This window comes from Pteronotus mesoamericanus, unplaced genomic scaffold (genome assembly GCF_021234165.1).
Source record: "Pteronotus mesoamericanus isolate MK-2021 breed Mesoamerican mustached bat unplaced genomic scaffold, CSHL_Meso_final contig_120, whole genome shotgun sequence".
In the NCBI taxonomy this organism is placed as follows: Eukaryota; Metazoa; Chordata; class Mammalia; order Chiroptera; family Mormoopidae; genus Pteronotus; species Pteronotus mesoamericanus.
In genome coordinates this window covers 2,146,428-2,160,007 of record NW_026555041.1, presented here as the reverse complement: position 1 = coordinate 2,160,007, position 13,580 = coordinate 2,146,428, and the positions used below count along the sequence as shown (strand labels likewise).

The 13,580-nt window shown below is 40.4% G+C and overlaps 1 protein-coding gene across 2 annotated transcripts in view; it reads left to right on the top strand.

Annotated features, from left to right (window-relative positions):
• The window catches only part of MTR (5-methyltetrahydrofolate-homocysteine methyltransferase), a 96,454-nt gene that overhangs the window by 36,475 nt on the left and 46,399 nt on the right, over nt 1–13,580 (top strand). For both annotated transcript variants that reach the window (XM_054584724.1, XM_054584716.1), the window contains exons 14-15: nt 3,283–3,423; nt 6,875–7,060. In XM_054584724.1, the coding sequence (XP_054440699.1) occupies nt 3,283–3,423; nt 6,875–7,060 (327 nt within the window). The remainder of the gene's footprint in view (nt 1–3,282; nt 3,424–6,874; nt 7,061–13,580) is intronic.

Below are 13,580 nucleotides of genomic sequence, written 5' to 3'. Positions count from 1 at the left end.
CCTCAAGTCAAATGGGTTCTGTCACCGTATGTTGGGCCCTCTTTACCCTGTACTGCTCCTTCACCCCCTTCCCTCTGGCAACCACACTGTTATCTGTGTCTATGAATTTCAGTTTTATATCACACATATGAATGAAACATATGGTTCTTAGCTTTTTCTGGCTTATTTTGCTTAGCATAATATTCTCAGAGTCCATTCATGTTGTCACAAATGGCAGTATTTCTTCTTTTCTTATGGCTGAGTAGTATTCCATAGTATATATGCACCATATCTTCTTCATCCAGTCCTCTCTCAAAGGACACTTTTGTTGTCTCCATGTCTTGGCCACCACGAATAATGCTGCAATGAACATAGTGGTGCATGTATCTTTGCAAATAAATACTTTCAAGTAGATACCCAGAAGGAGGATTGCTGGGTCATACGGTAACTCTATTCTTTAGTTTTCGAGGAACCGCCATACATTTTCCATAGTGGCGGTACCAGTCTACATTTTCACCAGCAGCGAATGAGGGTTCCTTTCTCTCCACAACCGCTCCAACACTTGTTATTACCTATTTTGTTGATGATAGCCATTCTAACAGGCGTGAGGTGGTATCTCACTGTAGTTTTGATTTGCATTTTTCTAATAGTTAGTGAAGTTGAACATCTTTTCATATATTTGTTGGCCATTTGTATGTCTTCTTGGGAGAGGTGTATGTTTAGGTGCTCTACTTATTTTTTAATTGGACTGTTTGGTTGTTTGGTGTTAAGTTGTGTGAGTTCTTTATATATTTTGACTATTAACCCCTTGTTGGGGATGTTATTTGCAAATGTCTCCCATTTGGTTGGTTGCCTTTTTGTTTTGTTGCTGATTTCTTTTGCTGTGCAAAAGCTTTTTAATTTGATACAGTCCCATTAATTTAATTTTTTTAATTTTGCCTTTACTTCCCTTGCCTTTGGGGTCAAATTCATAAAGTGTTCTCTAAGACCAAAGTCCATAAGTCTAGTACTTGTGTTTTCTTTGATGTATTGTTTCAGATCTTATATTTAGGATTTTGATCCATTTTGAATTGATTTTTGTACATGGGGACAAAATGAAATCTAGTTCCATTCTTTTTTGTATGGCTTTTCAATTTTCCCAGCACCATTTATTGAAGAGGCTTTCTTTTCTCCATTGTGTGGTTTTGGCTCCTTTGTCAAAAGTTATTTGCCTATATAAATGTGGTTTTACTTGTTGGTTCTCAGTTCTGTTCCATTGGTCTGTGTGTCTGCTTTTCTGCCAATACCATGCTGTTTTGATTATCGTAGCTCTGTAGTATAATTTGAAATCACGTAGCTTGAGTTATCTGGATTTGTTCTTTTTCCTCAGGATTCCTTTGGCTATTCAGGGTCTTTTGTGGTTCCATACAAATCTGATACTTTTTTGTTCTATTTCTTTTTAAAAATAGCATAGGAATTTTGATTAAATCTATATATATTGCTTTGGGTAATATGGCCATTTTAACTATTTTGATTCTTCCAATCCATGAACATGGGCTATCTTTCCACTTCATTGTGTCTTTTTTAATCTCTTTTAAGAATGCTTTGTATTTTTCAGTATATAGGTCATTCACATCCTTTAAGTTTATTCCTAGGTATTTTATTTTTTTCATTGCAATTGCAAAAGGGATTGGTTTTTCATTTCTTTTTCTGAAGTTTTATTGTTAGTACATAGGAAAGCAGTGGATTTTTGTACGTTGATTTTGTATCCTATAACTTTACTATATTTGTTTATTGTTTCTAATAGTTTTTTTTGGGTGGCGTCTTTATGGTTTTCTATATACAGGATCATGTCATCTGCAAAAATGCTACTTTTCCTTTTACTTCTTCATTTTCAATTTGGATGCCTTTTATTTCTTTTTCTTGCCTGATTGCCCCTGGCTAGGACTCCCAGAGCTCTGCTGAGTAAGAGTGGTGAGAGTGGGCATCCCCGTCTCGTTCCTGATTTTAGAGGAAAAGGTTTCAGCGTTTGAGCGTTGAGTATGATATTGGCTGAGGGTTTGTCACGTATGGCCTTTGTTATGTTGAGGGACTTTCCTTCTATACCTGTTTTATTAAGTGTTTTAATCATAAATGGACATTTTGTCTTAGCAAGTGGTTTTTCTGCATCTATTGATAAGATCACATTTTTTTTTATCCTTTGTTTTATTAATCGATATGCTAGATTTTATTGTGATCCTTTTGCTCTGTGTAACCTTGGGTCATTATGAATGGCCTTTTTCTGTGTGGCATATGCCAAAGGGTCTCATGCCTATTCTATCACAGCGATTGCTAAACATTTCTGTTTGGTTTATTTTGGCCAACAAAAAAATTATCACACTATGAAGTATATAGTGAAGACTTAAAAAATTAAGTTGTCTGTTGAATCAATCAGTTAGAAAGCATTGTTGAGTGTGTTATTTTGCCCAACACTGTTCAAAGAGTGGGAAACACATAAGACCTTTAAATTTCTGAATACTTAAAGTCTGCTTTGAGGAATAAGCTAATAACTTATGAAATCACAAGGAAATGGTAATGTAGTAAACTGTGTGATAATGGTTATAATTGTTACAGAGGTTTAGAGGCAGCAGAACATTGTGGAATAAGCAGTGTGTCCCAAAGAGTATTCTCTGGAACGCTGATTCTACAAGTCATCCCTTAAATGATTGTAATGGGAAATGCTGCAAGTTCATTCTGTTCTTGGAGATTTACAGTATATTATATTATGTTAAAGGATTTGAAAAGCCTTCCAATATAAAAACTGGCTGACATTTAACTCATATGTCATGTAACTTCTATCAACAGCCTGCAACAAATGCTCTGCACATTTTGGCAAACATGGAGGAGCTATATACGTTTTGGATGGTTTCTCCAAGGACTTTTCTTAGAGACGGGGCTTGAACTAGGTCTTAAACAGTGTAGATGGGAAGGGGCTTGTATTTCCCCCAGAGAGGACGGCATGGCCTGTGACACAGAGGTGGAGGCAGACTTGGCCGGGGGAGGTACGAAGTTAGGCCAAGGCACAGGGGGCCCGGACTCCAGGCTGAGCAGTGCATGTTCTTTAAGGCAGGAAAGTGGCCTTGCTGGATTCTGAGTAGTGAAGTGATGTGATGGGAGAAGAGAGGTTTACGGTTAACCTACGGTGATGGACAGGAGGAGAGCAGGCTCAGAGTCCGGGAGGCTGAGTGTTATTCGAAAGGACTGTGGGGACGGCAAGGGATTACTTCTTAGCCTGTCTTGCCCCGCCGTGCACTCATGTTGCTATCTCTTGCATTCTTTCCTCAGGAAGCACTGGGTGTTGCCAAAGAGCAGGTGGAAATGGGGGCCCAGGTGCTGGATATCAACATGGATGACGGCATGCTAGACGGCCCAACTGCGATGACCAGGTTTTGCAACCTCATTGCTTCTGAGCCGGACATTGCCAAGGTTGTACAGAATTTTTATTCATCAAAGGAATTTATGTCTCTCATTCTGTCATTCATTTAACTTTTTCGTTTTTCCCATTGATCTGTCATCTCATACACTGGTTTTCTGTTTAAACTATGTCAAAAGCACAGTGGTTTTTGATTGTCAGTTTTCTTATTTATGTCAGCCTTATGATAAAAACCAGACTTCTCAGCGAGATGTGACTTCAGCTTGGCTCGCCCCAAGGCTTCTGGAATTGGTCACAAGAATTGTTAGAGCTTTCTCTGATGTCTGGATAGACTAGGAACCCACTTTTCATGTCTCTGAAGGCTATTCTTACCCTTCCAACAAAATCATTACTTCCATTCCTACAGTAGATAAGGCAACTCAGCTAATTCTTCCTTATCATAGGAAGCAGAGACCTTTTTAGGTTTGTCACAGTAAAACAAAGTCACAAAACAAGATTAAATCAGGGTATTAGGTCAGCTTTTACATTCGTTCTTTAACAGTTGAAAATTAATTTTTGTGTCTTTAAACAATTTTTTATTTTTATTAAATTTTATTTATTTATTTTTATAAAGTGGCAAAGGGAGGGAGGAAGGGAGGGAGAGAAACTTCGATCAGTTGCCACTCATATACACCCTGACTGGCACCAAACTCGCAGCCAAGGCATGTGCCCTGATTGGGAATCAAACTGGTGACCTCTTGTTTTGTGGAACAATGCCCAACCAACAGAGCCACACTTATCAGGGCAGTCTTGTAAAAAATTTTAGATGGGTTCTAAAAACTTTAAAAATCTCACTTCATTTTTCTACCATTGAATTTGAGATGAGGAATGATTTTTCAAGTTCTTTTTTAAAAGAAACTTTCTAGAGAAACCAGAAAAGCCAACATTCATGCTCCCCATCACCTACCAGATCCAACAAGCAGTGACAGGGATTGAATCTTTATGGGCGCTCTATTCAGATGCCAGCGATCTGAGAAGACGGCAAGTTTGTACCCTAACAGACCACCTTACATTCCATTTTAAACTGATCCTTTTTATATGGAGAAGAGTATAGGTAAGGGGACTGGAACTCAGGGGAAAAGTTAATCGATAAAAGCTGCAGCATTCCTCCATCTGTGCCCTGGGTGGCAGTCTTTATCTGTGTCCTGCGCTGTGGGCATCCCACGCTGGAGCACGGTGGCTCAGGTTCCATCCTGATGGCCTGCAGTCCTCCGAGGCACCAAGGTGGAACTGTTTATGGTCTCCTGAAGTCAAGGTGGGTCATACCTTCAGTTCCTGAAACAATACTTTTTGCATTCACTGATTGTTAAGCTTATTATATATTACCTGAAACGAAAAATTGCCCAGCATTTGAGTCGCCCATCGCTGGTGCCTTAAGAGAATAGGGCTGTCAGTTTTCTTATGAGGTTTCAGCAAATGCTTAAGTTGGAAGTCTTTGTAGTAAGCAGTTAATTACATTAACCTAGCCTTCATTTTTGTCTTAAAATTCCTCATTTAGAAGCCTTGCAATGGCCCTGGCCACAAAGCTCAGTTGGTTAGAGCGTTGTCCTGATTCGCCAAGGTTGTGGGTTCCATCCCTGGTCAGGGCATGAATGCATATGTAAGTGGAACAGCAGATTGATTTCTCTCTCCATGTCCCCCTTCCTCCCTTTCTCTTAATTAAAAAAGAAGCTTTAGCATTCCTTTGGGATTAAATATTTTGATAATATAGGGAGCAGAAAAATTAAATGACTTGTTCAAAGTCAGAGCAGTTGTTTATGAGCTGAGTAGTAGGAAGAGGGCTGTGCCAGAGTCAGAAGACTCGCCTTGTGTCCTAGGCCAAGGCAGCCAGTGATCTGTCTGTGTAGGAACAATGTAAGAGTGTCCAAACTGTAGAGTTTTTATGACTTTACTTGAGCTAAACTGAGTCTTACACTGGGGAGCAAGGTCTCAAATGCTCCAGAGAATAACAGTTTGCAGTTTCTTTTCTGCATTTCAATATAAGGAGGGAATAGAAGATGATTAAATGGAGGCAGGAGAAAGCAGGTTGGGGATTGGATTACAGGATAGTTAACAGGGTTATGTGCTCTTAAAGGGGGTTGTTTCAAAGATGTGTTAACTTAGATGCACAGGGTTTGCTTAAGGCCAAGATAAAGCTTTTACTAAAGAAGTTATAAGCTTGGGGTGTGATTACCCACCACAACCTGCTCAGGTAGGAATTTACGATCAGACTACCCCGTGAAGCTACTTTACACAGAGCCCATTTCTCATCTGCAGACTTAAGCGTACTGTCTCACCTCTGAAATGGGAATCGTCACATTTGCTTTGTCTCAGTTGTGAAGTGAGTTTGTTAACTTGGGAAGGATCCCAAGGAACTTAAGGCATTGTTGATTAGAGTCTGATTGCTACAGTGATTTTACTTTCTTAATCTTTTCTGATTTTGACCTACTACTAAAATTTATTTGGGACCAAAGTGTGAACAATGGCGTAGCTATGAGAACATGACCAGCAAGGTCTGGGCACCAGACTGCCAGCCAGCGCTTTAAAACACTGGCCTGTTACTGTCATTGTATTTGACCCTTTTCCTAGCACACCTGTCCTTACTAGCATGCCAGGAAAGAGCTGAATGCATGGGTCCCTTGTTCTGTTTCATTCTCCTTAAGGAAGAGCCCTCTGCCCTGGGACCCTTTTCCTGAATCTCTCTTCCCTTGTCGCCTGTGTCATACATATGTTTTCATGGCGGCCTGTGCTCTAGCATTTTTCACACTTTATGTTATTCCTTGTTTAATCATTTGACTTTGTAAGTTCAGGGGAGCCAGGGACTGGCTTGCCTAGCCATTGTCCCAATGATAACATGTTGTCACTTAACTGTTTATTGAATGGTCCGCTGTCCTAGTCCTTCTTTGAAGCTCTTTTGCCTTTCCTGGAATAAGGGGCGTGAATGCATGGGGAGCAATGAACCTGTCCTCACCGCGCATTCCGATTCTCTCCTTTATTTTAGTGATATGCATGTTTTGGATAGTACATCTACTTTTTTTTTTTTCCAGTTAGGAACTTGATTTTCCAAAGGGAAGATTGAATTTGAATAACTTGGCTGGAGGGCTATTCCCAAGGGCATGAGACCACACCTTAATCCAGAGTCAGATCAGGGATATGGGAATCCAAGTGAGGGGTTAGCCTCACAGTGGAGGCACTTGTGAGTATGAAAAAATACTGAAGCCAGGGAGCTGACCTCTGGGATTCCATTCTGATGTCTGGCCGTGATCTTTGAGTTAGAAATTTCAGGCCCTTCATGCGGTGTCTTGTAAGACTGGAATAACATCAAGTATTTTGGGCTTTAAGACAAGTACATTAAAGTCCTATCTCTGTGACACTATCATTTGTTTATTTCCCTATAAAAGAAATGGGCACTGTTTGAGGGTCTTTGGATGGGAATTGGTGGTGACTTGTCATCTTTCTGTGATTTTTCTGCCCTTGTGATCACAGGTGCCCTTGTGCATTGATTCTTCCAATTTCGCTGTGATTGAAGCCGGCCTGAAGTGCTGCCAGGGCAAGTGCATCGTCAACAGCATCAGTCTGAAAGAGGGGGAGGAGGACTTCCTGGAGAAAGCCAGGAGGATCAAGAAGTTTGGTGCAGCCGTGGTCGTCATGGCTTTTGATGAGGAAGGACAGGTGAGCAGTTTATTTTGACCAAGCTCCCAGGCTAAACAAACCGGTAGAGAAGAGCTGAGTCCAAAACAGCCACTTGTGTGTGTGTGTACCATAATGCCATATATCCACACATACTTGTGTCTGTATATGAAATTTGATACGTAGTAAAGTCTTTACTTCAGTTGAGAGAGGAATTATTCAGTAAATGCTATTAGAACAACTAACTATGGGTTTGGAAGAATATAAAGTTAGAGCCCTGTTTCCTGCCATATACTAAAATAAAGTCTGTATCAATTAAAGATTTAAATGTATAAAACAAAGTTTTAAAGAATGTATGGGAAAATATTCTAAACTTGGGAAGGCAGAAAGAAAACTGATAAAGCTCTCTATATAAAAATGGAAAACTTTGGCCCTGGCCGGTGTAGCTAGCTGCAGTGTCATCCTGTAACAGAGCTTGTCTGTCTGATTCAGTCAGGGCACATAACCTAGGTTGTAGGTTCAATCCCCACTCTGGGCGCATATGGGAGGACACCAATCGATGTTTCTCTCTCACATTGATGTTTCCCTCCCTCCCTTCCTCCCTCTCTCTAAAAGCAATGAGAAAATGTCCTTGGGTGAGGATAAAAGAAAATTGTAAAACTTTTGTATGGCAAAAGTCATGGTTCTGTTTTGATTCGCTAATTTATAGAAGAAAAAATACAAATAACCAGTAAACCTATGGGTAGATACGACATTGTGTACAAATGAAACAATATCAAATTAGATACTTTTATTAAATTTTTAAAAAAGCAAAAGATTGATTAATGGCAACTCTCATGTCTCTGCCATGGACTCAGGAAGGGGCAGCGGGAAGCCTCAAACCCAGTGACAGTTCAGCTGGCGTGTCATGATTATTGTATTATTGTTTTATACTTCACATTACTTTTACAAATATTTTTGTATCTGTTCAATATTTAGTTTAAAACAACATTTAAAATCCATGTGCTATGATTCAGCCCCTCCTGGGAATCTTGTAATAAATAGATAGAGTATGTAAGGGTATGTGTTCACATTCATTGTAGCATCGTGGTAGCAAAAAATTGAGAGTACTCTAAATGTCCATTAATAGGGAGATGTTTCGATAGAATAAATACTGTGCAGCAGTTAAGAATGAGGTGATGAAACATGTCTACAATATATTGAATGAGAAAACAAGTGAAATGATCTAGGTTTTCAGTAAAAAGGGTTTATATGTGTGTGTCTGTATAAGTAGAGAAAAATATTTGTAGTTGTTAACTGGAGGGTAGGGATGGTCTCAGATGGGGACATATTCACTTCTTATTTTGACAGGTGGTGTGATTATATGTCCTTTTTCTTTTCTATTTTTTTTTGTATTTTAAAAATTAAATTGTTTTTGAACCAAAAATGTTACTGTTTTTGAACAAAAGGTGTATTTTAATCTTGAGAAAAGTCCAAATAAGAAGACTATAAGAAAGAGATAATGTTGATAAAGAACATATATTTGAATCTTCGCTTTGACCAAGTAGGTACACTATACACGTAACATCAGAATTTTCTTCCCAAAATAAAAATGCTGTGTATGTATACTTAATATTTTTATATTCCAAAGCACAGAGATGTTGCCTGACTCACTGTTGTCACACAAGTGCTGTGATTCAAGCGTAGGCAGTGAGGTCTCACTCAGCAGGGTCTGTGCTGAATGGCTGGAGAAAGATTCCAGGGGAAGGGTAGGCTATTTTAGAAAAGGTGGTCTTGTAAAGTATTTCCCTCTGAGAAGAAAATATTTCCCCCTGAGAAAGAAATATTTGAAAACCTGAATAAAATAAGCAAGCCATGTGGCATTTAGGAAAAGAGCAGAAGAGTTTCTAGCAAGTTGAAAATTTTGCATAAATGAGATTATGTGATCCTATAATCCTTACCTCCCACTCAAAATATTGGCATCTATCTACCTTAGCAAATACGGATTTACTCTACAGATTGTAACTCTATCTATTATGGTTGTCTTACATTCCAGCATATGCATGTTTTACTTTGTATTATTGAATGAAATCACAATCTTAATTTTTAATTTTTAAAATATTTTATTGTTCATGCTATATTATAGTTGGCCCAATTTTTCCCCCTTAGCCCCCCTCCACTCAGCCTCCCCCGACTCCCTCAGGCAGTCCCCACATCATTGTCCATGTCCATGGGTCATGCATATGTGTTCTTTGGTGACTCTGTTCCCTATCCTGTACTTTACATCACCTTGACTATTCTGTAACTACCTATTTGCATTGATACTTCTCAATCCCTTCACTTTTTTTGTGCATCTCACTGATTCCCTCCCATTTGGCAACCATCAAAATGTTTTCTGTATCTATGATTCTGTCTCTGTTCTGCTTGTTTGTTTATTTTGTTTTTTGGAGTCAATTCTTGATAAATATGTATTTATTGCCACTTTATTATTCATATTTTTTTATGTTATTTTTCTTCTTAAAGAAGACCCTTTAACATTTCATATAATACTGATTTGGTGGCGGCAACCCCCTTCATCTTTTTATTGTCTGAGAAACTCTTTACGTGTCCTTTGATTCTGAATGATAGCTTTGCCAGGTAGAGTAATCTTGGTTGTAGGTCCTTGCTTTTCGTCACTTTGAATTTCTTGCCAATCCCTTCTAGCCTGCAGTTTCTTTTGAGAAATCAGCTGATAGTCTTATGGGAGCTCCCTTGCAGGTAACTAACTGCTTTTCTCTTGCTGCTTTTAAGGTTCTATCTTTGTATTTAATCTTTGGCATTTTAGTTATAATGTGGGCCTTTTGGATTCATCTTGTTTGGGACTCTGTGCTTCCTGGATTTGTATGCCTATTTCCTTCACCAGGTTAGAGAAATTTTCTGTCATTTTTTTCAAATAGGTTTCCAGTTTCTTGCTCTCTCTCTTTTCCTTCTAGCACCCCCATGATGTGAATGTTGGTATGCTTGAAGTCTCCTTAGATTGTCCTCAATTTTTTGGATTCTTTTCTTCTTCTTGCTGTACTGATTGGTTGTTTTTTGCTCCCTTATTCTCCAGGTTGCTGATTCAGTTCTTGGCTTCATCCTCTCTACTGTTGATTCTATGTAAATTGTTCTTTATTTTAATTAGTGTATCTGTTTCTGACTGGGTCTTTTTTATGCTGTTGATGTTCTCACTAAGTTCATTGAGCATCCTTATAACCCGTGTTTTGAACTCTGCATCTAGTAGATTGCTTGTCTCCATTTTGTTTACTTCTTTTTCTGGATTTTTATTCTGTTCTTTCATTTGAGCCATGTTCCTTTGTCTTCTCCTTTTGGCAGCCTCCTGGTGTTTGTTTCTGTGCATTAGGTAGAGTTGCTACGTCTCCTAGGCTTGGCAGAGTTGCCTAATGGAGCGGTGAAACTGGAAAAGGCGGTGATCATGCTGCCTGTCACCACCATAACCAGTAAATAGAGACTTGATTGAAATTTTATGGGCACTTTATTTAGATGCTGGTGATCTGAGAAGACAGTGGATCATGTACCCTCAAACCTTCTTAACATTTCATCTCAAGCCAACCTTTCTTTGAGGAGAAGAAAGGGTAGGTACGGGGTTTGGGGAAAAAAGTTAATCAGATAAGAGTTGCAGTCTGGTAGTGATTTTCCTAGTGCTTCTTTCTCTGTTGATCAGCAGTTCTTTATCTTTCTATAAAAATAGTTCTTTTTATAAAAATAGTTTTATTTTTACCAAAATGTATATGCAGATAGTTAGAAAGACAAATGTCCAATAAGTCTTTTTATGAAAAACAGAAACCCCAGCCCACCAGATTCCCCAGAGGCAACCACTTTCAGCTTTTCTAGCTGCCGCATATAGCATTTACCTCCTTATCTTCAAATTCCATTTTAAGTTACTATTCGTTGCTTTCCTATAATGGTTAAGGGTCTGGGTTTTTCACCACTCTCTACCTCCGCTCTACACATTTTTATTTTTATCCCACACCACAACCCTCCCAATACTTTTAAAACTATTTGAGGGGCTTATATTGTTAAGCAGTGTAAAAGCTGAGACACTGCGATTCTCTTTCCTGCTCTCTACTTGTTTTCCACTCAGTTAATGCTTTTTTGTTTGCTTTGTTTCTTATATACTTCATCTTTAAACTGTCCCCTGGTTATGTAAGTTCCCAATAGCCAGTGTATCCAAACACATGCAGTAGACTGTCATATTAATTTCTTGAAGAATTTCCTCGTTTTCTGACACAATCTGGAAAGTTTGCTCAGTAGGCTGGCTGCACGGCTGTCACCGTAAGATGCCGGTCAGCACCCTGGCGATTTCTCTTGCCTCTCTCTTAGGTTTCTAGGTCTCATAATTTCCTCTTTCCTGGTGTAATCTCATTTGTGTATCCTCTGGTAGCATCTTGCAAAAAAAAAAAAAGATGACAGTAGATATTAGATATTTTTGAAACCTTACCTGTCTGAAAATGGCTTTATTCTGCTTTTATCCTTAATTGACAATTGTATGGGTATAGGCATAAAGCTTGAAATCATTCCCTGTGTTTTGAAAGCATTGATTTATTTCCCTCTAGTTTCCACTAGTATTGCTGCTGGTGGAAGTGAGGCTCTTTCACGGGGTTACAAGAAAAGCATTTTGGGAGGCCCACACATGGGACACTGGTCTGGTGGTAAGATTTATTTGGGTGGAAATAGAGGGCTGCCCTTGGTTACCTGATGTCCTATTTTCATCCATCCTGCCATGGAAAAAGTCCAGCTTTGTCTTCATCAAGACCGAAACAAAGGCCAGTGTCCAAAGATTCTTGCCATTGGTCCTGCACAAGTACCTCAGTCCCCGTTCAGGTAGCTTCGTGGTGTTCCCAGCTGCGATCCATTGCTGTGCTGCTGTACTGGGAGCCAGCTTGAAGTCCATGTGGCCAGCTGCAGGGGCCACATGGTTACTATGGAGAGAGAACTCAGGAATGAGTGGGGTGAGTGTGTGGTGCAGGGGTTGGGGAGAGAAGGGGCAAGCTCTTTGTTAAGATGATTATCTTGGGCTTGGGAAGGACAAGGAGCCTTTCAAACTAACCAATCAACTTGCTAAGTTTTCTCAGGTTTCTGATGGATCCACCCCCTAACCAATCCGTTCCCCACATCTTTCAACATTGTGTCTCTTATGCACTTCGATCCTTTCCCCAGGCTAGACTATCAGGTCCCTGCGGTCACCGTCTCCGCTCCTACTGTGCATGTGCTCCCCCTCCCCTTGGTTGGTCCGTCCCTCCCCCGTGATCTGTGGGGAGCGGGCTCGTGGTTCACTGAGGAGGGCATGAAGCTGCACCTTCCTAGGGAAGCGAGCAGGCGTGAGCCTCCTAGTTGACTGTGCTTAATTATGTCTTATTTCCTTTGCTCCCCTCTTTCATTAGCATCTAGTCACCTACAGTAACGGTATTGGTAAGAAGTCTAGTGCCATGGTAACCCTTGACTCTTTTGGGGAAACCTATTTATTTTTGCATTTTCTGGATGCTTCTTGGATGTTCTATGTCCACAGTGTCCTAAAATCTTACGATGATGAGCCATCCGTGGTGCTGGGCACTCAGTCAGCCCTTTCAGTCAGGAAACTTACTGCCACAGTTGGAGGAAGTTCCTTTGAATTGTTTTACCCCCCCTTTGGCATGCATATTATGCAAGTATTAGATGTTTTGCCCACTTTTCTTTTCCCTTCTATTTTTCTATTCTGGCATTTGCTCTGCTTGTCTGTTTCTAGATATATTTTAAGGCAGAGCCAGTGGGATTTGTTTGTACCATCGGCTGTGGGTTGTGCAAGAGGAGTCAGGGATAATTTCAGGGGTCTTTGGCCAGAGCAGTGGAAAGGATGGAAGGCTGAGAGAAGCAGGTGGGGGTGGTAAGGGTGGACCCTGTTTATGATGGCATGTGGGGTGTGCAGCTGTGCAGCTGATTCTGGCTTTCATGGGCACAGTCTGGCCTGAAGATATAATTCCCTTCCTTTGGCATGATCTGTATGTGGGTGGTACTTAAAGAAGGGTGACAGCTCAGCAAACGAGTGGCTCCAGAGAAGGGGCCCTTGGACTGAGGAAGTGTGTGAGCCCCTGTGCTCTGTCCTGGGGGTTGAGAGGAGCAACCCATGGCGTAGGAGAGGGACCAGACGGGAGGATTCACTTGTCTTGTGAGTGAAGAACAAGCTTCTAGAGGGGCTCAGTGAGTTATTTTAAAGAGTTGTGGGTAGATCTGGTAGATGTAGCCAAGAATTTACCACTGGATTTAGAAATGGGGTAGTGAATGCTCTTGCTGTCCTGTTTCCAAGGAGATGAAAGCTTAATTGGAGTGGGTTCAAGAGAGGATAGGAGAATTGGAGCCAGCAGGTGCAATCAACTTTTTTGGGTTTTACTGTAAAGTAGAAGAGAGAAATAGGGTAGAAACCAGAGATGGTTAAGAAAGGAAGGGGGGGGGGTGTGTGTGACAGATGATGGGACAAGACTTCTGTAAGCTGCTGGGGGTGATCTGACAGAGAAGAGGGGCATTTGCTAGGTCCCTGCCCTTGTGAGCTGAGGGGGCAAGCAGTCGG